The 21,545-nt window shown below is 50.3% G+C and overlaps 2 protein-coding genes across 6 annotated transcripts in view; one reads left to right on the forward strand and one right to left on the reverse strand.

Moving 5' to 3' along the window:
• The first annotated feature begins 267 nt into the window (after positions 1 to 267).
• Positions 268 to 16,392, forward strand: ZNF598 (zinc finger protein 598, E3 ubiquitin ligase). Of its 5 annotated transcripts, XM_080619096.1 has the most exons (13): positions 279 to 628; positions 3,850 to 3,962; positions 4,876 to 5,005; positions 7,108 to 7,319; positions 7,874 to 8,091; positions 8,827 to 8,944; positions 9,592 to 9,773; positions 10,986 to 11,058; positions 11,634 to 12,276; positions 12,349 to 12,403; positions 13,311 to 13,446; positions 14,395 to 14,539; positions 14,670 to 16,390. In XM_080619096.1, the coding sequence occupies exons 1-13, from the start codon at positions 458 to 460 to the stop codon at positions 15,015 to 15,017; spliced, it is 2,544 nt and encodes an 847-aa protein (XP_080475222.1). In that variant the 5' UTR covers positions 279 to 457; the 3' UTR covers positions 15,018 to 16,390. The 5 variants fall into 5 exon arrangements, with proteins under 5 accessions (XP_080475224.1, XP_080475222.1, XP_080475220.1 ...); XM_080619098.1 differs by having other exon boundaries at positions 268 to 348; positions 11,634 to 12,403; positions 14,670 to 16,388; XM_080619094.1 differs by having other exon boundaries at positions 11,634 to 12,403; positions 14,670 to 16,389.
• Positions 16,393 to 18,712: 2,320 nt separating this feature from the next.
• Positions 18,713 to 21,545, reverse strand: part of SYNGR3 (synaptogyrin 3) — a 17,607-nt gene continuing 14,774 nt past the window's right edge. Inside the window, exon 4 of the mRNA XM_080618886.1 lies at positions 18,713 to 21,171. Coding sequence (XP_080475012.1) covers positions 20,962 to 21,171 — 210 coding nt within the window. The 3' untranslated portion in view covers positions 18,713 to 20,961. The remainder of the gene's footprint in view (positions 21,172 to 21,545) is intronic.

Below are 21,545 nucleotides of genomic sequence, written 5' to 3' on the forward strand. Positions count from 1 at the left end.
TTTCAGGTACACTTTTAAACAGGCTTTTTCCCAACCCATCTATGGGACACCAACCCCACCACATCCCCTGTGTCCAAAGCACCTTGTACCGGCTGCTCGGCCGCCACCGGCACCGGCACCCGAGGTCCGCCTCCGTCTGAGGGAGACCATAGAGACCCTGCTAGAGGGGCTCCGCGCGGGGGGCGCTCCAGGCGCCGATTCTCTATGGTCGAGTGCCTTCCGCTCTATGGTTCGGCGCTGGCGGACGTGCGGTGACGTCAGGAGGAGTGGCGATCTACCGGCCGAGGGGAGTGAGGCGCCGCTCTAGGTGGAGACTCGGTGCTCAGTCAAAGCCGGCTGATCCGCGAGGTCGCGTCTCTATGGTGGCTGAGCCGAGCGGCGCTCTAGGCGTGCCTCTCGATGGTGCGGGCTGTTGCTAGGCGGTGCGGGGCCTAGGCCTCTGCGGGTCGGCGCCGCCATGGCCGCCTCGGCGGGCCCGGCGGACGGGCCGTGCGTGCTGTGCTGCGGGGAGCTGGACGTGGTGGCGCTGGGCCGCTGCGACCACCCCATCTGCTACCGCTGCTCCGTGCGGATGCGGGCGCTCTGCGGCGTGCGGTACTGCGCGGTGTGCCGGGAGGAGCTGGCCCAGGTGAGGCTGCCGGGGCCGGGCCGGACACTGTGGAGAGCGGGGCCTGGAACCGTGGCAACGAGAGCTGTAGAACGCACCGAGGGGAACGTGGAGGGGGGGGGGAACGTGCCCAGCCCGGAGCGTTCCGCGTTTATCGCTACCTGCTCAGCTCCACCCCCCCGTTCGGAGGGGACAGGAGAGGGTCGGGGAGAAAACATGGAGGAAGTAGCGTTTAAAAGGGGGTCTTTAGTTGTTTATTAAGAGGGCGTGCTCTGTGGAGCTGGCATTGCGTGATCCCGGGTGACTGTGTCATCCAGCCCGGTTCCTGACTCGCTGTTAAGCTCTGGGAACAACGCACGTTGTGTCCGTTCAGGGCTGGCTCTTGCCTCGCCTCCGGCCCCTGTTGGCCTGAGCTGGAAAAGGGATTTCCCCTCGGTCACAGCATTCCTGATGGATTCGTTCAGTGAAGTCGCTCCCGTGCTGTGACTCGGTGTGGAGGGAGCCGAGGAGTCGGCAGTGAGCAGCGTGAAGGAAAGTTGTTTGAGGGTGTTTGTAAAAGCAGATCCTCGTGTGTGGGTTTGGTTTTGCAGGAGTAATGTGGAGAAAAAGCCTTTTAGGAGTAAAAGGATTGGTCCTGGCGCCGAATGCAACACAGTGAGGTGGTTTGGGAAAGGGAAATAACCCAGATACATCAGGGGAAGGGGGGCTTTCCCCTTAACCTCTCCCCAGCTGAGCTGTTTGCTTTGGCTGCTTCTTGTGGTGTTCAGAAGGTTGGAGGGGCTGAAGATCCGCAGCCTTTGTGAAGGCCAGAGGGGTCGATGTGGTTTTTAGCCTGCGGGCATTAGGTGGCCTCTCAGTACAGGAAGATGCTCATGGAAGTAGTTTTATCTCTGCTCATTCTCTGAGGAGCTGCTGCTCCGCTTCTCCCATCTGATGAAGAGCAAGGTGTGAGGTTGCTCTTTGTTCTCAAACCTGCTTGGTGCATGGACTGGTAATCCTGAGAGCTTGATAGCGCTTTGAGCCATCTTTCCCCTCCTTTATGAACTGTTTAAAGTGATCCTGTTCTAATGGACTGAGAGGTCATTTCTGAGGGCGCTGCTCTTTTATCCCCATTGTCTCTACGTGCTGGTCTAACACTGCTCTCTCTGCTCACCCTCTGCCCCAAGGAAAGAAATCAAAGATAGGGGGTGTATAAATCCCATCAAAACTGCTATTAAATGAACTGAATGTATTTGAAGGACCTAAAATCAGGTCTTTTAGTTGGCCCAGTGTGTGTGGAGTTGACAGAGGCAAGGAGCAACACTACCAAGTCTCGGTGGTGTTATACAGAGCAGCATAGCCCCAGTGGGTGAAGTCACAGCAGTGTCCGAAGGAGATGTAAGGATGAAGATGAGCCCAGGCTGGGATGGAGGAGAAAGCAGGATCTACCTGTTATGGTAATAGGTGTTTTCAGGGATGCATAATCATTGCAGTGACGTGAGCAAGGGTTACGTTGTTGACCTGTAGACTCCTGTGTGCTTGGCTCAGGCTGGGAGGATCTGTCAGGAGGTGTGTGAGGCTGTGCTTGGAGCTGCTGTAGGGAACCGTGTTGGATTCTGGTGGTAAAATCTCCTTTTCAGCAATGCATTCCAACTGCAAATGAGGTTTGGTTAAAGAACTGGAGTTAGGCTTAGTTCTGATTTATCCAGCAAACTGAAACTTGCATCCTCTGTATCATGTTTCAGCACATTGGGTGCATTTTTTTGGCTTGGTTAACTGAAAATTAGCCCAACTGTAAAGTAAGCTTTTCAGAACACCACAAGACAAGACACAAAAGGCTTGTTCCATGGTATTTCATCCCAACAAGGGTAGAGGAGTGATTTAACAAGACTGAACCACGCATGTGTTGTACAACTAGATGCTTTTGTTAAGGTTGTAAGTATCTCTAGAGTTACAGTGGTTGCTGTAAGGACTGAAAGGTGCATTGTGTATTCATATGTCAGCCTTTCTGAGCTACTGCAGGTAACTCCAGCTCTGTCAGCACTGCTGCTGCTATGCCAGCAGTTCCCAAAGTGGGAAGGTGCACCAGAGCAGATCAGCAGCTTCAGAGGAAGGGTGAGATGCTGTAATGGCTGCAGTGTGAGACCTGAGCTGTGGGAGGTCTGTGGGAGCAGCTGTGGGTGAGCAGGTCCCCTCTGGAGGGGTATGGTTTTGTCCTGGGTTTGGCTGGGATAGAGTTCATGGAATTCCTAGTGCTGTGTTTGGGCTTAGTCTGGGAGCAACGCTGATAACACCGATGGTGTAGTTGTTGCTTACCCTGATTTCAGCCCTCTTGCTCTGCCAGTGAGGAGGGGCACAAGAACCAGAGGGGATCAGAGCCAGGACAGCTGACATGAACTAACTGAAGGGATATTCCATAGCATAGCACATCAGGCCCGGTACAGAAACCGGGGGGAGTTGGCTTGGGGCAACTGATCACTGCCTGGGGACTGGCTGGGCATCAGACAGTGGGTGGAAAGCAATTGTACTGTGCATCACTTGCCCACCTTGGGTTTGATTCCTCTTTCTGTTATCTCACTTATTATATTCTTTCTTTTGGTTATTAAACTCTCCTTACCTCAACCCATGGGGTCTTTTCTGGTCTTCTCCCCCATCTCACCAGTGCAAGGGAATGGTACTCACTTGCCAGCTGGAGTTAAACGGTGTCAGTGGTACAGATAATTTGGGAAGAGATGTAGTGTTTTGTTTCTTCTTTCCTGGTAGTTAAGGGAAGCAGGAGCAGTGATCTCCCTATCAGACCCTGGGTAACGTCACTCCTCACTTACACACTGTTTGGTTTGTGCCTTATCTCCTACCAGCAGGTAGAGGGGAGCTGAGTGTGGGGCTCCTGGCAGCACTCGCTGCAGAAGGGCTTGAATTGTTGAAGATCTTTCCTCTCAGCACCACTGTAGTAGCAAAACCGACCATAAAAGTGTTTGCTAATCTGGTTCAAAATCCAAAGCCCAGCCCAGTCTAATCCACTTTTGTGGAAGCTGGCTCCTTGGCTGGAAGTTGATAAGGAGCCGTCACAGTGGCTTTGCTGACAGCGGTGGGAACAGCAGTAACTGGGGGGTGGTGACTCACCCAAAGCTCTGCAGGTGCCATCCAAGCTTCAGGCTGCAGCACGTTCTGGACAAAGAGAGTTTGTGCTGAGGGGTTTATCCAGCCCCCAAAGGCTGCAGCCCCAGTGTGCTCCCACTGATCCTGTGCTGCCTGTCCTGCAGGTTGTCTTCGGACGGAAGCTCACGTCCTTCTCTACAATAGCACTTAACCAGCTGCAGCATGAGAAGAAATATGACATTTATTTTACAGATGGAGATGTTTATGCACTGTACAGGTGAGTCCTGGCATCCTTCCTGTAACCTGTCCCTGCAGCAGTGTTTTCTGATCTGCATTACATGGCAGAAAACGTGTGCTATAGAGAACAGTGTGGGCTTGTTTTGTGGGGCTGGAGTGGCTAGTGGTGACACACAGCACAGGGACAAGAGGCCGGAGCGGCTCAGTCAGTGGGAACACTAAGTTCCAGGGGTGGCAAAGGGAGCAGCTCCTCGGGGCTGGAAGGTTGGATTCACTGACACATTGCTCTGTCAACAAAAATTGCTTTTTGTTCCTTTAGCAAGAACAAACTTGCTGAAAGGCTTTTCATGCCTTGCATGGCTGCTGTGGGAATCAGTGAAGCCTGAATTGCTGTTAGTTAGAATCAGAGAAGCACAGGCTGGTTTGGGTTGGAAGGGACTTTAAAACACAGCCAGTTCCAACCCCGTGCCAGTGCAGGGGAATGGGGTCTGCCACTGAGCCCTGCAACCTCAGCTCTTGGTGGGAATCACTGTGGGGTTTATGTTTATTCCCCCCATCCTTTTCTATTCATCTCTCCTCTCTGTATTCTTCAGCTTCTGGCAGTAGAAAGGGTAATCAAATTGGATGTGAGTGTTGCATGCATCAGTTGGGTCTTCAGTTTAAGCCAGGGGCTTGTTGCACAGATGTGGTACAGCACACTCAGTTTGTTACTTACCCTGTGACCACTCAGCTCTTCTCTTACTGCTCAAGCCTCTGTGTAATTTGGTTGTGTTCTGTTCCTGCTGTGTGAGAGAATATTCCTGGAATAAGCAGGCCACTAACCTCATTACTGATTGCTGGGGAGCTGTAAAAACACAGCGCCTGCCACTGAGGCAACATTTGGGTTTTGATACAGGTATGGGGTTGTTGAGAGGGAATTGGATCATTTCTAGGAAATCTCTGTTGTCCCTTAGGAAGCTGCTGCAGCACAAATGCTCCTTGTGTCCAGATGTGAAGCCATTCAACACCTTTGCAGATCTGGAACAGCACATGAGGAAGCAGCATGAACTCTTCTGTTGCAAACTCTGTGTTAAACACTTAAAGGTGAGATAATTCTGGTTCAACATGTGGGAAGGAGGGATGCTTCCTGCAGGAGTCCTTTGGGGGGTAGGAAGAAGGGAATGGCTGAACAGCACCCAGTTTCCTTTGTCTGCCTGCATGAGGCCAGTTGCTTTGTTTTATGTCTGTCTTCTTCCATAAACTGATTAATGGAGAAGGCCTGGAGGTTCTCAATGCATTGAATGTGAAATTAAACCCAAGCATATTCAAAATCTTCTGATGCTGGCTCCTCTCCACATGTAAATACCAAACCCCAGGGGTGTGGTGGGAAGTTAATCCTGACTTGTAGGCAGACTTTATCACAACTCTAGTGCTAGAGATCTGATGCCTGTTCAGAGTTATCATTGTCACAACTTTAGGTGCTAAAACTGTAACTGAAGGAAATGTTTGGTGCCAGTTCAGGAAGCAGAACGCACCATGGAGTGATGGCTTGATTTCTTAGATCAAAGTCAACGTGACATTTACAGTTAGATCCTGTACAGGATGAGAATCCATCTCACTGCTTTAATGAAAGATAATTCTATTTCATTGTTGTATTTATTTGGGCAGAGCAAATTTCCTGGATCTTGTTGGCTTGATTGGGAAATGAAACTCGCTGTTGCCTGCAATTGAGGTCTCTGTGCACACACACAATGTATTTTACAACCTGCTCAAGATAAAACAGTTACAGGAAAGCTGAGTTGTCAGTGGCTGAAAAGATGATGTGTGTTGAGCCTCAGAACTGCTCATCTTGCCGTCACCATCAGCATCCTTTCTTCTTTGTCTTAATCCCACCCAAATTTCCCTGGGAAGGGCTGGTGTTATATCATCAGGTGATACTTTCTCACAGTCTCAAAGTCAGAATTGCACTTAGAGTGGAACCTGGAGTGGGTTTTGTACTTCTGAATTGCACATCAGACAAAATCAGCAGCTACTGCTAAATGAATTCTGGGACTGGTAACCTCTGTGTCTAATAGCTGTCAGCATTCCTTAGTGTGGGAGGAGAGAATTTAATGCATGAATGCATATATTTAGAATTCATGACACACGGGGTTGTGTGTTTTCTTTGAAACCAATTCAATACCAACTTGGGGAAGTGCCTTTATGCTGCAGTGCCACGGTTGGTTTATGCCAGAGCTGAGGTGTAGTTTGCTGCTAGAAAGGACAGGACCCAGAAGCGATCAGAGTGACCTGGGTTCTTTTTCAGTGGATTGATTTGCCTCTTTCCTGTGGTCCTGCAATCACTGGAGCTGATTCAAGGGAAGTGCTCAGGGGGGGGCAAGACCACTCCTTTGGGGTGCAGTGTCCTTTGAGCTCAGGTGCTGAGGTGTTTCTATGGGCAGCTGAAGCAGCCAGCACTGACAGAACACGTTTGTCATTGAGAACTCACAATCTGTGTTAGAACTTGGTTTAATTGCAGTGTGTTGCAGAGATTCTGCTTTCACAGATAAAAAGTTCCCACTGAAAAGAAGCTCTTACACTTGAGCAAAGCCAAGTAAAGCTTTTCCCAGAGCAAGTCACCAGCCCTGGTCCAGGCAAGGGATGAAGAAGGTTCTGTTCTCAAGGCTGTCTTGATCTTTCTGGCATCTTCAGAACCCGTCCTACCAAAATAGCTTGTGTGTTGGTAGGGACAGAAGGTTGGCTTGGGTGATAACACAAGGTTTGCTCCCTGTATCCTTTGCATGTAGCTATCTTGGGGTAGTTGCCATGTGAGGAAAGTAAAAGAGCTCACTTGTGGTTTGTGGGCTTTTTTAGTTCAAATATGCAAAGCACTGCATGTTCATAAAGACATGTTTAGGAGTTTTCCCCACCAGAGATTATAATTTAGTTTGCTGCATTATGTTAATACACCAGAAGAAATGTGAAAGGGGAAAAGATGAACCAGGTCTGACTCCAGTGTTCAAACTGAAAAGCAAGTTGGATTTAATCTGGATCTATCACTTGAATTTTGTTTCCTATTCCCTGAAAGCTTGAGGTGTCGGTTGGCAAATTGCATCCTTCTGAAGGGAATCTTCTGCTCCTGCAAGCAAACAGGTTGTGCACAGCCCAGCTTGCTCCAGTTAGGTCTCTGTTCCCAAGAAGTAATACATATATATCTATTTCTCCAGATCTTTACATATGAACGGAAATGGTATTCCCGAAAGGACCTGGCTCGCCATCGGATCCATGGGGATCCGGATGACACCTCCCACCGCGGGCACCCCCTGTGTAAATTCTGTGATGAGCGGTACCTGGATAATGACGAGTTACTGAAACACCTCAGGAGAGATCATTATTTTTGTCATTTCTGTGACTCCGATGGTGCTCAGGAATACTACAGGTTCGTGCAAGAGCTTATTCCTCTTCCTGCAGCTTAAAATATTGAGGGAAGATTGCTTGGATCTCCTTTGGATTTGGGGGGGAGGAAGTGCTTGGAGACAGAGGGCAGGAACATGAACAGGTTGGCTGCAGTCTCTTCTGTTCCTCAACCCAACAGCAGAGGAATCACTTTCTGTCTGTTCATGTTTTCAAGTTGTCTTTGTTAATGTTAAACATAAAAAGCTGCATTTTGCGGCATGGCAGCAGCTATCTGCAGCTTAGTGTGTTAACTCTAATGCTCCACAATTCAATGCAAACCAGATAGAAGCTTTCTTGTATGAAATACGTCCCTTATGTGCAGCTGGATGCAATGAGTATTGGCCAGTAGGTTCAGGTTAACTTCTGGAATTATGCATTAAGGTCTGTGTTGACTGTACACAAGTGGTGCTAGTTGAAAGCTTGCCTGGGAATAAAGAAAGAACCAACCACCATGACTTGTCTTCACCTTGTTAGAGGGGCCATACAGCATCCGTAGAGTGTGTTGGGAAGGTTGAACTCAGCCTCTTCTCTTCCCAGCGATTACGAATACCTCCGGGAGCACTTCCGTGAGAAGCACTTCCTTTGCGAGGAGGGCCGGTGCAGCACGGAGCAGTTCACCCACGCCTTCCGCACCGAGATAGACTACAAAGCTCACAAAACAGCCTGCCACAGCAAGAACAGGGCAGAGGCCAGGCAGAACCGGCAGATAGACCTGCAGTTCAACTACGCTCCTCGGCACCAGAGGAGGAACGAGGGTGAGTGGGGATGAGGTGGACGGGAACACGTTCATTCTACTGCTTTGAGGGGTTTTCAAGGACATCTGGTGAATGTTTCTGTGCAAAGAGGGTGGGCAAGTCCTGGGACAGCACCCTCAGAGGTTGCAGATGGTCCTTGCAGAGGAACTTGAAGGACCCTTGGCAATCTCATGTAGTGTCAGAGCTGGCCTTGCTTTGAGCAAGGGAATGGACCAGATGACACCAGAGGTCTCTTCCTACCTGAATCATTGCAATTTTTTCCCCTTTTATGGATTTAATGAAGATACATAATTTTAGGAAAATTGCTGACTTCCTTCTCCAGTTTGTAATTATATGAACGACTTCTGTTACATTTAACATAAACTTAGTGATGAACGTAGACCATGAGGCCAGAGTAGCATATCCACTTATGTGTGCAGAGATGAATAGATACATAACTTCTTTGTGGAACTGTATATAGAGAGCTGCATAAAACCAAAATGACTCAAAACTCACCTCACAGGTTACAATAAATCCATATAATGCAAACTGTATTGTAATATGCAGCAATCCTGAAGGCTATACAGACTGCTTACTCATCAGAAAGAAATCAGGATAGACTTGTTTGTACTGGAGTAATTCTGCTTTTTTCAGGTAGGGTGTGATGCCCTGACTAATAACTGAGTTAATGCCCAGATTAATAACTTTTATGCCCAGAGAAATAACTGACAGTGATCAACCATCCCTTCTGTTTAGGTGTTGTAAGTGGAGAGGACTATGAGGAAGTTGACAGGTACAACAGGCAAGGGAGGTCAGCCAGGTTGGGTGGCCGAGGAAGCCAGCAGAACAGAAGAGGCAGCTGGAGATACAAGAGGTGAGTAGCACAGTGTGTCTTTTACTTACCCATTAACAATGTTTGGGTGCACCAGTAGGAAGGGAGTGAGTACAAAATTCAGAGGCCTCCCTACTGAATCATTAGCTGAGAGCAGAACTAGATTTCAGTCCATGCCTGCGTGCTGACTACGTGCTTGGTCCAAGTGGATTTACTTTGTGCTTTGTACAGACTACACATCTAGCCTTCTTTTTGTGGCTGGATCGTTACTGGTGATTTCACTGGTGGAGGAAGTCCATCTCTAACCACTTGTATGTTAGTGTCACATGTGGATCGTGCATGTGTGAAGAGTTCCTGACAAACCGTGTTTCAAAGAATTACTGTGGCCTACAAATACGATTTCATGTTTGAAAATGAATGGGAGAGATGGGTATCCACAGGTACTGCCTCTGAGTTCACCCCAGTTTCTTCTGGCCTGGATTGTTATTAGCACATGTAGAAGGTTATAAATCCAGGGGGTTAGTGCTGCCTGTCTCACCCATTGGTGCTAGGGTTGTTGGAGTGCGTGGGCTTGTTTGAGCCTTCTCAGACCCTGCGCCAGAGCTGACTGGAAAGGTGAGAGCTGGAGTGAAACAAAGCTGCTTGTTGATGCTTAGAGTCTGACCGAGAAAATCTGCCCTGTCCTGCAGGGAGGAGGAAGACAGAGACGTTGCAGCCGCAGTCAGGGCCTCTGTGGCAGCTAAACGGCAAGAAGAGAAAAAACGGGTGGAAGACAAGGAGGACAGCAGCAGTAGAGGCAGAAAGGAGGACGTGAGGGATTCTGAGGTGCTCAGCTCCAAATGTGTGCCAAAGTCTTCAAATGATGCTACAGGTTAGTGTGGAACACCGTGTGCTGCGGGATGGGTCTGGAGATCAGCCTGGTGAAAGCAGGAAATGCCATGCAGGGTTCTCTAAAGCTGGTGGATGTGGATAGAGCTATGCAGAACCTTAAATCCAACAACATGGAATTGTGGTGGAATGTGTCCAAGTGGGCTGGGATTCCTGCAGCAGGTTATACTTGAAGTGGAGCTGGGTAGAAATCTCAGATGCAGTTAATGTCCAACAGTATGTGTGATGTTCCATCCAAACTGATACAGTATGAATTGCCATTTCCTGCTCTAGCACATAAGAACTGATTTATTGTGGTGCTGAAGCTGAGTTTCTGCTTTCTTGAGTACAAGTTACTCCCAGTAAAAGTTTATAACTGATGAAAGCAAACCTTTAACTGGTTTGACCCACGTCCAGTTTGCCCCAAATAGATACAACGCAGTGGTGTTTTGATATTAGTGTTGCTCCAATGCATTTACCACTGGTTTGTTGTTCCTATACCAGGATTTCACTTAAAGATTATATGCCTTAAGTATGGGCTCTGTGCTCTGTGGTTAATGGTGCAGCTCAGCTGGGGATAACAGGCAAGGTTGTCTCTGCCAGTGGCCCGTCCAACCTCTTCTGTGTGCGTGTTACGAGTCCACAGCATGGGATTTGGATTCTAAGGCAAATCTAAATGGGAATGGGTTATGTTTTGATACAAAATGACTGTCCAGGAGCTAATTGCTGAGCAGCTTGGGCATCTGTGCAGCAGAGGTGCGATGGACTGCTCCAAGGAGCAGCTTTCCAAACAAAGGAGCATTGGCATCCATCAGATGGAGCACTGAGGCTCTGATGAACATCCTGACCCTATGCAGGCAGCTGAGTGCTGACTGCTGGCAGAGATGAGGAGCCAGGAGTGCTGGGGCATTGGCTTCTTGGTCTGTAGAAGGTTCCCTCACAAAGTACTTGGTTGATATGAACCCTTTGCTCATGTTAAGTAGCATGAAAGCTGCAGCCAGGACAGGGTGACATAATGGTGAATGCACTTAATTGAAGGAAGTGGTGATGCACGGATTGAAATTGTTCCTTTGGAATGTCACCATTAATGACATCACCAGCTGCTGAAAATAGGACTTGTTAATGCTGCTGTCATGTTCATTGATAGCCTCCGCTCCAAAGTGAATGGGTTTGAGTTCAAAATGTCTCTTTGCTCTTTTTGTTCCTGTTCCAAAAGAAGCAGCTGCTAATGGTGCTTTAAGCCGGGATGACTTTCCAGCCATCGGTTCAGCAGCGGGACCTCTACAAGGGTAAGTTTGGGCAAGGCTGCAGCCAGGAGAAAGCAGACTTAGAAACTTCCTGGTGTTGAGCACTTCTGGAGAGAGTAATTGTACACATCACTTAAACCACAAATGCTTCCCCCCTGCCCTGGTCCCCTTCTGCCTCAAGCTGTTCTGTGCTGGTCACCCACATGAATGCCAGCAGTTGTTGCTTGATCCTTTGGTGGTGGGAAGTTCTCCATGTTCTCCATTCCAGCCATTGTAACGCTGTAGCTTATCTTGAAGGAGTTGAGAGTCCTCACCTTCTGAAAGGGGTGATGATTAGAGCAGTGTCTCTGCAGGATGTGGCAGCTCAATTGCGCCTGTGTGTACAGCAGTGTGGTCAGGGTGAGGGGTGCTGTCATGGTCCTGGTGACCCAGCAAGAGGACACCCATTCCAGACACTGTTCAAACATAAGCCTGAGCACATTTGCATCCTGTAACACTGGGTCAGTTGTGCCCCCCCTCAGTGATAGAGGAAGGGTGCAGAGGTCTGGAGCTGCCTGTCGGAGTGGTGCTGTCTCTGCAGCACTGGTGTAACAAGACGTGCTTTTCCTCTCTTACAGCTCTTCCCAGCCAGCAGTGGTTAAGCTTAAAGAGGAAGATTTCCCAAGCTTGTCATCCTCTGCAGCACCCACTATCTCTTCTGGGATGTCTTTGACCTATACAACGGCTGCAAAGAAAACGGCTTTCCAAGAGGAGGATTTTCCAGCTCTGGTGTCCAAAATGAGGCCTAACAATAAAACAGTAACTAACATTACATCTGCGTGGAACAATGGTTCTAGTAAGAGTGTGGTCAAAGCCATTAGTAACCCCTGTGTAAGTCAGATAGTCAAAAAACCCTCCTCCTCCTTGAACAGCACTAAAGGAAGTAAGAAAAGCAATAAACTCTCACAGTCAGATGATGAAGACAGCGGTAGTGGCCTGACAACCCAGGAGATCAGAAACACACCAACCATGTTTGACGTGTCATCCCTGCTGGCAGCTTCTACCTCGCAAACCTTTACAAAAGTGAGCAAGAAGAAGAAGGTGGGGGTTGAGAAGCAGAGCCCATCGTCCCCACGCCTGTCACAGGAGACAGCCTTCCCCAGGGCATCCACTGAAAAGCTGCCAGAAGCAGAGCAGACCTCAAGTGCATCGTCCTCTGCTCTTCACAACCCTGACAGACCCACAGCCGTTGTGAATGGTCACTCAGAGAAGCCGTTAGTGGTCTGTAGTACACCCAAAGAGCCCCCTGGCCTTAAAAAGCCCACAGTGACTAACAAATGCCCTTTACCTCAGGAAGACTTCCCAGCTCTTGGGAGCTCAGGATCAGCCAGAATGCCCCCACCACCAGGTAAGCGCTCCAGAGCATGGTGAGCTTTGGTTGGAGGTAGCTGAGAGAAGCGTGGGATGTGGATGAGATACAAACTGTTCCTCCTGGCTCTGTGTGAGGAGCAGCTCTGCCACCGTGTCTGGATCAGGCTTTGAAGTCAAAAAGGCAGCCTGGGGGACGTAGAAGAGCTTGAATGTCCTCTCTGAATCATAGTTGAAGCAGTGGCAATGGTGGGAGACTCTGAGGTGTCTGCTGTCTGGGAGTGCTCACACATGAGCAGCCTTTACCTGTCACTGCTTTCTGAGTCATGACAGACACATCTGTGCTGCTCTGCTTCACCAGCGAGGTTGGAAGCCCCTGCAGGCAAAGGGCATCTCAGTGCCTGTGACCAGTGCCTGCTGGCACTTGTCACTTGGCTTCCTTGGTCACTTTCCTTCTGTGCTTGCAGAGATTTAATGCCCTTGCTTTTAGCAGTGCTATAATCATGTAGAGCTGGAGTAACACAGCATCAAACGTGACTTTTACAATGGCTGTGATGAAAGCAGCCCATCAGGAGATGCTGCGTAGCCATTTTGCCTGTGCTGCTCTGCAGATACTGCTACAGCACACGCTGCCTCGTGCTGGGGTGACTTCTGGAGTCACTTCACTAATGCAAAAGTGCTTTTCATTGTGAGTTTGGGCGTTTTGATATTATTTTCTATTGAAAATCTAGATTAATAATTAAAGCACTTTCCCTGTAGAGTAACAGGCACTGCGCACTGCTCCTTGACCTGGCTGTTAAGGCAGCAGATTTCCACCTCTACTTCTCAGGTTTCTTCCAATAGAGATGCCTGCAGGGCTTAGTCATTCTGGAGAGTGCACCAGCCCACTGGAGGTGATTGTAGATGGTGGTGCTCTAACTTCTTGCCCCTTCTCTGCTTTCATTTAGGCTTTAACACTGTGGTGCTATTAAAGAATCCTCCTCCACCTCCGGGACTGTCGGTGCCTGTTAGTAAACCCCCTCCAGGTTTTGCTGTTATTCCATCCACCAACATCACTGAACCTGTCACTACGTCTTTGAAAGAGTAAGTAGAAGTCCTTTGGGATAGAGTTACTTTCCACATTACATCTCTGTTCTGTTCTGTGGGCTTCAAACAACGCATGAAACACTCTGAGGGGGTTATTCAAAGCAGGTCCTGACACAGGCCAAGGCTTCCTGATTCCCATTGGGAGTCCTGTGGCTGCTGGGGGCTGGATTCAGGAGAGCTGTGGAAAAGGAAGCACGGGCATTGTGTGGAGGCAGATCTGAGGAGATGAAAACCTGCACAAAGGGGCAGCTCAGACCTGAGTCCCTTCTAGATTTGAGTATCTGCAGCTTCAGGATATTTCTGAGCCTTTCCAGTGATTGTGTCTGAGGCCCAGGAGTGAGGAGCTGCAGCCCATTCTCCTTAGTGACCCCTAAATACCTTCATTGTTCTGAGCTTTCCATGAGTTGGTGTCTGCTGGGGTAGAGAGATGAGTTCATAGGAAAAGGGATGGGGAAGATTGGTGTGACTTTAATCGAGAGATCTGCATTGATCTGTTTGGGTTTATTCATGGTGCAGTCTTTGTTGCTCACGTCTTTTAGTGACCCTCACTTACAAAGCTGCTACTCAAAGCTGTGTTAAACTTGCATTTGCAATACTCTCTCCAGGCAGAGCTGGAATCTGATACAGTAATCCCACAGGATGCATTTCATTGTCCTGTTAAGGCAGCTTTGTGCTGCCAACAGCAATTGCACGTGTAGTTGGGTGGAGAAAAGGGATGCGTCTTCTGGAAGAGAACAGCCATGTAATAGATACCTTGTGTATGTGCTTGGAGCAATCTGCTCTAGTGGAGGCTGTCCCTGCCCATGACAGGGGCCTGGAACTGGATGAGCTTTACGCTCCCTTTCAACGCAAACCAGTCTGGGATCTTGTGAACCTGTATTACGTTCTATATCTTTGTACGACACGAAGCAATGTCAGAGTCACTTCTGGTCTTCCCAACTCCAGGCCAAAATCCTGTCATGGGTCATACCTGATACCTGAAAACTTCCAGCAGAGGAACATCCAGCTCATCCAATCCATTAAGGAATTCCTGCAGAGCGATGAGTCCAAGTTCAATAAGTTTAAAACTCACTCGGGGCAGTTCAGGCAGGTGAGTGAGCAGGAGCCCCCGGGGGCTGGGACCTTCCTCTGTGCAAGGAGTGAATCCCACTGGGGCCTTCATACATCCGTGGCTTTGGTTTTCCTGTCCTCTCATTAATCCAGCTCTGTTTCCACCCAAGGGTCTCATTTCTGCAGCCCAGTATTACAGAAGTTGCCGGGAGCTGCTTGGGGAGAACTTCAGGAAGATCTTTAAGGAGCTGCTGGTGTTGCTGCCGGACACGGCGAAGCAGCAGGAGCTGCTCTCTGCTCACAACGACTTCAGACTCAAAGAGAAACAAAGCTCCAGCAAACCCAAAAAGAACAAAAGGAATGTTTGGCAAACGGACTCCAACGCCGAGCTCGACTGCTCCATCTGCCCGACGTGTCAGCAAGTGCTGACCCAGCAGGACGTTGGCACCCATAACGCTTTGCATATGGAGGATGAGGAGTTCCCATCCTTAGAAGCCATCAGCAGGATCGTCAGTTAGCTTTCCCGGTGACCAATAAAGCAGGCTCTGTCTGTGGAGGTGTGCTCCTTGGGATGAGGTTTGGCAGCGTAGCGCGGCCGAGAGCCGGTGCTGGATTAGTCACACGCAGGGAAACCACCGCTGGAGAGCCCTCGGTGTGCTCCACAAATGCAAAGGGATCACTGGACTGCGCCGGAGCTGATGAGCAGCCAAAGTCTGAGCTTCCAAAATGCCTGGGTAGAATTAGGCTCCAAGCGCCGGGTGGGCAGGGAAGGGCCACCTTCCTCCTGTAACATGCAATAGCTGGGAAAATACTCTCTGATCTGAAGACTGGGCAGGGGACACAGTAGGGGAATGAGCATCTGGTTTGGGGGTTTTCTTTCTTTCTTTGGGGGCTCTGGGGGAAGATGATGAATCACTGAAATAACAGACACAAAAGTGGCTTCCTTTATCATATCCTTTTCTTCTTGTGCTGCTTGTGTGACCACAAGGATCACAGCAGGCAGGGGCACAGAGGGCAGAAGAGATGCTTCTCGCTGGTGATAAGACCACAACAGCCACGGAACAGCAGGAGCAAAACATTCCTGGCTGAAACCAGAATCCATTCTGCTGCTTGAAGAATGGAACTGATCAAGTGCTGAGCTGAAGGGGAAGACCTGAAGTTGTCTCTGCCCTTTTACCTACCCTGTTCTTTACAGAATCTTCTTTTGTAGCACTGCATGTAGAGTATTGCTGAGGTTTTACCTCCTGTAAAGCACTTCACAGTGATTTTATTTAATTACTGCCATGTTCCTCATTTCTTGCCTGTATTAATGGTGGGAGCTCCAGACCACAGCGCGTTGGGCCATTAAATGCTGCTGATCACTCACCGTGTTCATCTGCAGTGCCTTGAAGTGCATTTCTCTGGTTCCAGTGCTCTGTGCTACCCAAGGATCATTTGTCCAGCTTGGCCCTGCCTTGGTGCCACTGCTCTGGAGCAGCCTTGCTTTCATTGCTCAGCATCCCTTAATCCCACCACTCACAGCCAAGAGGGGAATCTCTTCATGCTCTGAAGTTCCAACTCCAGCAGCAGCGGGTGCCGGGAGCCCTCCCTCCGTAGCTGTACCTCAGTGTCTGCCTCTGTCCTGTCCCTCCAGACCAGGTTTAGTTCTTTATAACACGTAGGAATAAAGATGAGATTAATTTATGAAAGTTCTAGTGACAAAACACTGCTTTTCTTAAGGATCGTTTCTATGACATTGAGCTTGGAGCATTCCAAGAGCTACACGAGGTTCTCCTTGCCTTATCCTTGTTCTTTTTTGCTTGCTGCGAAGTGCTTTTGGTTTCTTTCCTGGATAATTTCAGACTGTTTTGGATACCTGCATGTGCTGCATTCAGCGCACAGGGGCCCTGAAATGGGCTGGGGAGGGTTCTTTGGCTGCATGAGACGCATGAGTGTGTGACAGGAGCTCTGCTCCCATTGCTTCCTTCACTTTGGGAAGTTCAGGGGAGCTTCTCTCACCCTCTTCCCTTGCTTTCCAATTCATTTCCTTATCAGCAGCCACTATTCCCCCTTGGCTGTACCTTTCCTTGAGGATCAAGCTCCACTTCCCTTGCTCCTTGTGCTCACCTGATGAAATAAAAGATGACCACAGGTTTTTTTCCAGGCCGCTTCGATTGGGTTTTAAAGTCTTTATTGAAAATAAGTTGCAGTGGGTACACGGACACTGGAAATCCATCATCACAGCTTGTTCCCCCAAAAGATAGCTTTATATATATATAATATATACAAAAGTTGTAAACATTTGTAACTTGGTTCCATACACTTGATACTACACCGCACATAAGGTTCGTGACAAATGCGCCTCCTGGAAGCGGTCTGCTCATAACAGAGGTATCTGCAACCCCAGCCTGACATCGGCAAACCCCATTTGGCATCGGTCTGATAGGAAGACTCTTGAGGAAGGAGAGGTGTAAAGGCCTCTTGCAGCTAAGGACCAGCAGCTGAACGTGGGGTTCAGGTTGATGCAGTGAGGGCTGATCCTGAGCCTCACTAAGGGTGGGAAGGGGGTGTTCTGTCACACACAGGTTCAGCTGCTGCCTAGAGGAGCACAAGGAAGGAGCAGGAGCAGCCCCGGGTGCTCTCCCATCATAGTTTGGGAAAGCAAAGGCTGGAAGGAAGCCTACAAATGCCTACAGGAGCTTTTCCTGAGGGAAAGACTGAGCCCACCACAGTCATGATGTGATTTCCTAAGGACTGGACCATGGCAGCGCTTGGCTTAGTGTTGTTTAAGTGACCTTGTAGCCATGGAGGGCTGGCTGCAGAGGGAGGAGGCTGTGAATCCTCCCGTAAGGAATTGCTGGTCAACAGAAATGGAAAGGAAATGCTGGAATCATCACTGAGCTGATGAGGAGCTCATCCTGCAGTGGGTGCAGGTGCTGAAAGCCCAATGGCCTGTAGGCAGGACAGCAAGGAGGGTCTGCTCAAGCTGCATGATACAGAACCATCTAATGCAGGTGCTAAGTTCTCAGTCAAGCAAAGCTTCCACCTGGGTAGGAATGGCTGAAAATGTTGGGAAAATTCCAATGCTTTCAAAGCTCTTACTATGCTTCAAATAAATGCACAAAGCCCGTGTTGGGTTAACTTTGGGGCTGGGGAATTGCGTTGTCACACTCCCAGCATGAGGCCATTTGAAGCCCCATCTCCAGGGGAGGTCCAGGCTGGTTTGAACTCTGCTCCTGACGCCCAAGCTCAGCACCAGGCAGCTGAGAGCAGCACAGCCCTGCCCTGGCAAGCTGGAGAGCTCCAGCAGAGCCAAGGGGCCACGGGACAGCATAGCCCTGGTGTCCTTTCAGGCCATGGTGTGGATGGTGACAAGGCAGGCAGTGCTGCTGTACCAATGCAAGTGGGCAGGGGGGTAAAGAAAGGGGAGAGGGAAGTGCAGAGATTGATGTTACACATACTTGTACCTCAGATAACGCACCACAGTTATCACAGCGATGGGCCCAGCTCTACCTGTAAGGTTGTACCTGTGCACACCGGTCTGCCTGACAGGTCACAACACGCCGCTGGGTGACAGCAACACCCAGCACGGCAGGCGTGGATGCTGGGGGAACTCATGGAGAGCCCAGCAGGAGGATTCCATGCGAGGGGTGTGCTGTGGTACCACAGTGATGATGGCTTGTGCGGTCCTGCCTGGCTGAGAGCTTCAACGGGCTGATGGTGGAAAACACACCAGCTGTGGGCTGCCTGCCTGTACCTGCTGCCTGCAGAGCAGCCTGATCCTTCCCATATACCTCGCTGCAATGCTGTCCCCTCCCTCAATGGGGACTGACGGTTTGGAGGGTGAAGCTTCCTCAAGGCGCCTGTTGATGTGGTTGGACACGTTATTCCCAGCTCCCATTTAATCAAGGAGTAATCCTGCCTTCCTGCTGCGCTTGGATGCTCAAACCCCTTCCTCCTTCTCCTCATCTTCTTCTCCTGCCAGCAAAACACATCCAGGTCCTCACTGCCACTTACGGGTGATTGAACACTGCCTTTTGGGAGCTGTGATTGCTGCTGACCGCAGACACCTCGTCCTGCTGGACTCGTCCCGTGTCCCCGCTGCTGCTCCCAAGGTCAGTGATGGCACAAGAGCGTTCACGGGGGGGGGGGGGGGGGGGTGTCCCTTCTGGTCCCCACCGGCAGAGGATGGGAGCAGGGAGGGGGGAAAGAAAGGCAACGCAGGCCTCGGTGCGTACATTCAGAGCTTGTAATATTGAGCATGGGTACACCAGGGGGCAGGAGGCATCCCGCCCTCAGACAGAGCTTTAGTGGGTTACGGTTACAAGGAAACTCTGGAACAGGTATATAGTTAGAAAAGTACAATGTACCGAACAGACATTACCTCACGTACAATCAATTTAAACACTTAAATTGATTCTATTGTTGCTAAAATATTAACACAAGTTACTGGTTGTGCTGCTAAAACGTCAGTGTTCCCTCTAAGGAAAATATTGCTACGGTTCTACCGTACCCTGTATTAAACCCCTTTGCCTCTCTCCATCTCCCAGCAAATCTGACTCTAGAAACATCCAAAGGGTCCAGTTTAGACCCTTATTTAGGGTTATATTTAGGGTCCAATATATTTAGGGTTATAGAATATTGGGTTTTGGGTGTCCCTGGTCTGCTTCATGCAAGGATCTGGCACCGGTCACCTCTTGCCCCTTGCATGAGCCAAGCAAGGGACACCTCTGATAAAGCAGAGCAGCATCTCTTGCTCACACTCCTGCCTCTGCCCAATGCACCCCAATAGCTTTTGGGCCTCCAAGGGGGTGCAAAGCTTCTCCATAGGGGAAGGCACCTCCTCTGCTGTCACTGGGGGGAAAGCCCATGGTGGGGACCGCTGCAGGACACAAGGTCCTGGTGCCACCACACATGGGGAGGCTGCAGCAGTGCGGGAGGAGGATCCAGGTTGGGAAATGCTGCCTGGAAAACCCCGGTGCGCCTCCGGTGCCATCAGGGAGGAGCTCAGCACCAGCCTGGCTGGAAATGCACATTTAACCCGGCCTGAACAGTGCTCAAGGAACGCACTTGGTCACTGACGATGACCCCTCGTGATGGAGTCGCTGTTGTTACTGGATGCAGCAGAAAGGAGCTGTGCTGATGATGACCAAAAACCTGCTGCAGGCAGAGCTGGGGCCGGTGGTCACCCGCTCAGGAAGCAGCACACGACTCCTGCCCTCCTCTAGGCATGGGGCTGGGATTCAAGTCTCAGCTCCTCTGCTCAGTCCTTAGTGACAAACAGCCACCAGTGAGGCAGGGAGAGCAGGCAGGGAGCTGACAGGGACCTATTGGGGTTTACACACTTCTGCCAAGGCAGGAATTTCGCAGCTGAATCCAAACCTGAGCCTCTTTCCTGGGAGCTTTTCATTCCCTCTTCTCCCCCTGCTTTCAAACATGGGGTCCCCTCACAATGAACTTCAACAGCCTCTAAAGCCTTTCCAGTTCTCCTGAATTCCTCATTTCCGGAGACAAGGGCACAAGGAACATTCCCACCTGAGGTTCTGCTGCAGCTGACGACAAACAGTGCCTGCTCCCCGTCTAGAAACACAAGTTCAAGACTGCTCCTGACTGCACTGGGCTTTGAACTGCTGAGGCCTTTGTGCTGGCAGCTCTGGGTCTGAGCACAGTAAGTGCTCTGCGTTGCCGACCAGAAGCCATTAGTACATCTACAGAGTGTCCCAGTCCCTCGGGGAAGAAGTGGAACTGCAGCACGCAGCTATTTGCTGCTGATAAAAGCCTATTCCTAGCAAGCAGCCGCCTATTCCTAGCAAGCAGCCACCTATTGCTGAGCTGGTTTCCAGCTTCCAACAGTCGCTTTTCACATCCTCAACCAGAGCCCTGTTGAAGCACAGAAGCAAATGGGATGTTCCCCATAACCCCAGCCTGCCATGTGCCACCGGCATCCTAAGCTAAGGGTGAACCACTTGCGTGGAGATGATTTTGTACAGCAACTATATACAAATGAAAGGACCACAGACACCACTCATCTCTCTTTGTGGGTTTGGCCCTCGCCATGGAACGCGTACAGGAGAGCTCTGCGGTGGGAGCAGCATGGAGCTGACCCCCCCTTCACCACCACAAGGTTCTGTGTTAGCTCTGGAAGAACGAGATAAGTAACAGCTCCTCAGCTACTGTGTTGGACAGGAGAAGGTGTCCCAGGCACAGCCCGGTGCCAAGCCTCAGGCAGAGATTTCCTCATCGCTCGCCACATGGAGGTGATGCGGTAGCAACCAACCTTCCTTCCTTCCTTCTGACTTAGAGGGAACACTGCTTTTATAAAACCCTTGGACAGGTAAGACAAGAACCAATACCACTGTACAGAATCCACTGCACAACTAGCTAATAGTAAGGAACCCAGCACTGACTTGCCACATGAAGGAAATGGGACTGAATACATTTGCAATCGACCGGCTCAGGGTACGGCACCGCAGGACTCGCCCCTCAGTACGCTGGCACTTGGTAACCTTTCGGGTTGGTGTCTAAGGTCTCGGTGAAGGGGGGGCTCTGGTAGGTGTCTGTGCTCTCCACGCCGCTGCCGCTGGGGTAGCCAGGGTAGGGAGCGCTGGGCTCGGCGCCGAACTGATCCGTGGCAAAGAGCGACATGTCGGTCCCCAGGCGGTACCGCTGCAGCGCCTTCACCGCCAGCGCCACCTGCAGCAATGGGCGAGGGTTAGGGGCGATGGAGCCCGTGTCCACCAGGGTCCTGCGTCTCACAGGACCCCACATTCCCCACCAGAACCCCACATTCCCTCCCAGGATCCTGCATCCTCCAGGATCCTGCATCCCCCTGGACCCTCCATCCCCCAGGATCCTGCATCCCTGGGGACCCTGTATCCTCCAGGATCTTGCATCTTCCTGGACCCTGCATCCCCCAGGATCCTGCATCCCCCCGGACCCTGTATCCTCCAGGACACTGCATCCCCTCCCAGGGATGCTGCATCCTGCAGGACCACACATTCTGGGGAGACCTTATTGCAGCCTTTCAGTTCTTAAAAGGGGCCTATAAGAAAGATGGGGAAAGACTT

This window comes from Psittacula echo (genome assembly GCF_963264785.1).
Source record: "Psittacula echo genome assembly, chromosome: 5".
NCBI classification, from domain to species: domain Eukaryota; kingdom Metazoa; phylum Chordata; class Aves; order Psittaciformes; family Psittacidae; genus Psittacula; species Psittacula echo.

What these genes read in the sequence shown, in the direction of transcription:
- ZNF598 (XM_080619094.1), top strand. Translation starts at nt 458, where the DNA reads ATGGCCGCCTCGGCGGGCCCGGCGGACGGGCCGTGCGTGCTGTGCTGC. An exon ending in GTCACTACGTCTTTGAAAGA is followed by an intron (nt 13,447 to 14,394) that starts GTAAGTAGAAGT and finishes TCCCAACTCCAG; the next exon opens with GCCAAAATCCTGTCATGGGT. An exon ending in ACTCGGGGCAGTTCAGGCAG is followed by an intron (nt 14,540 to 14,669) that starts GTGAGTGAGCAG and finishes TTTCCACCCAAG; the next exon opens with GGTCTCATTTCTGCAGCCCA.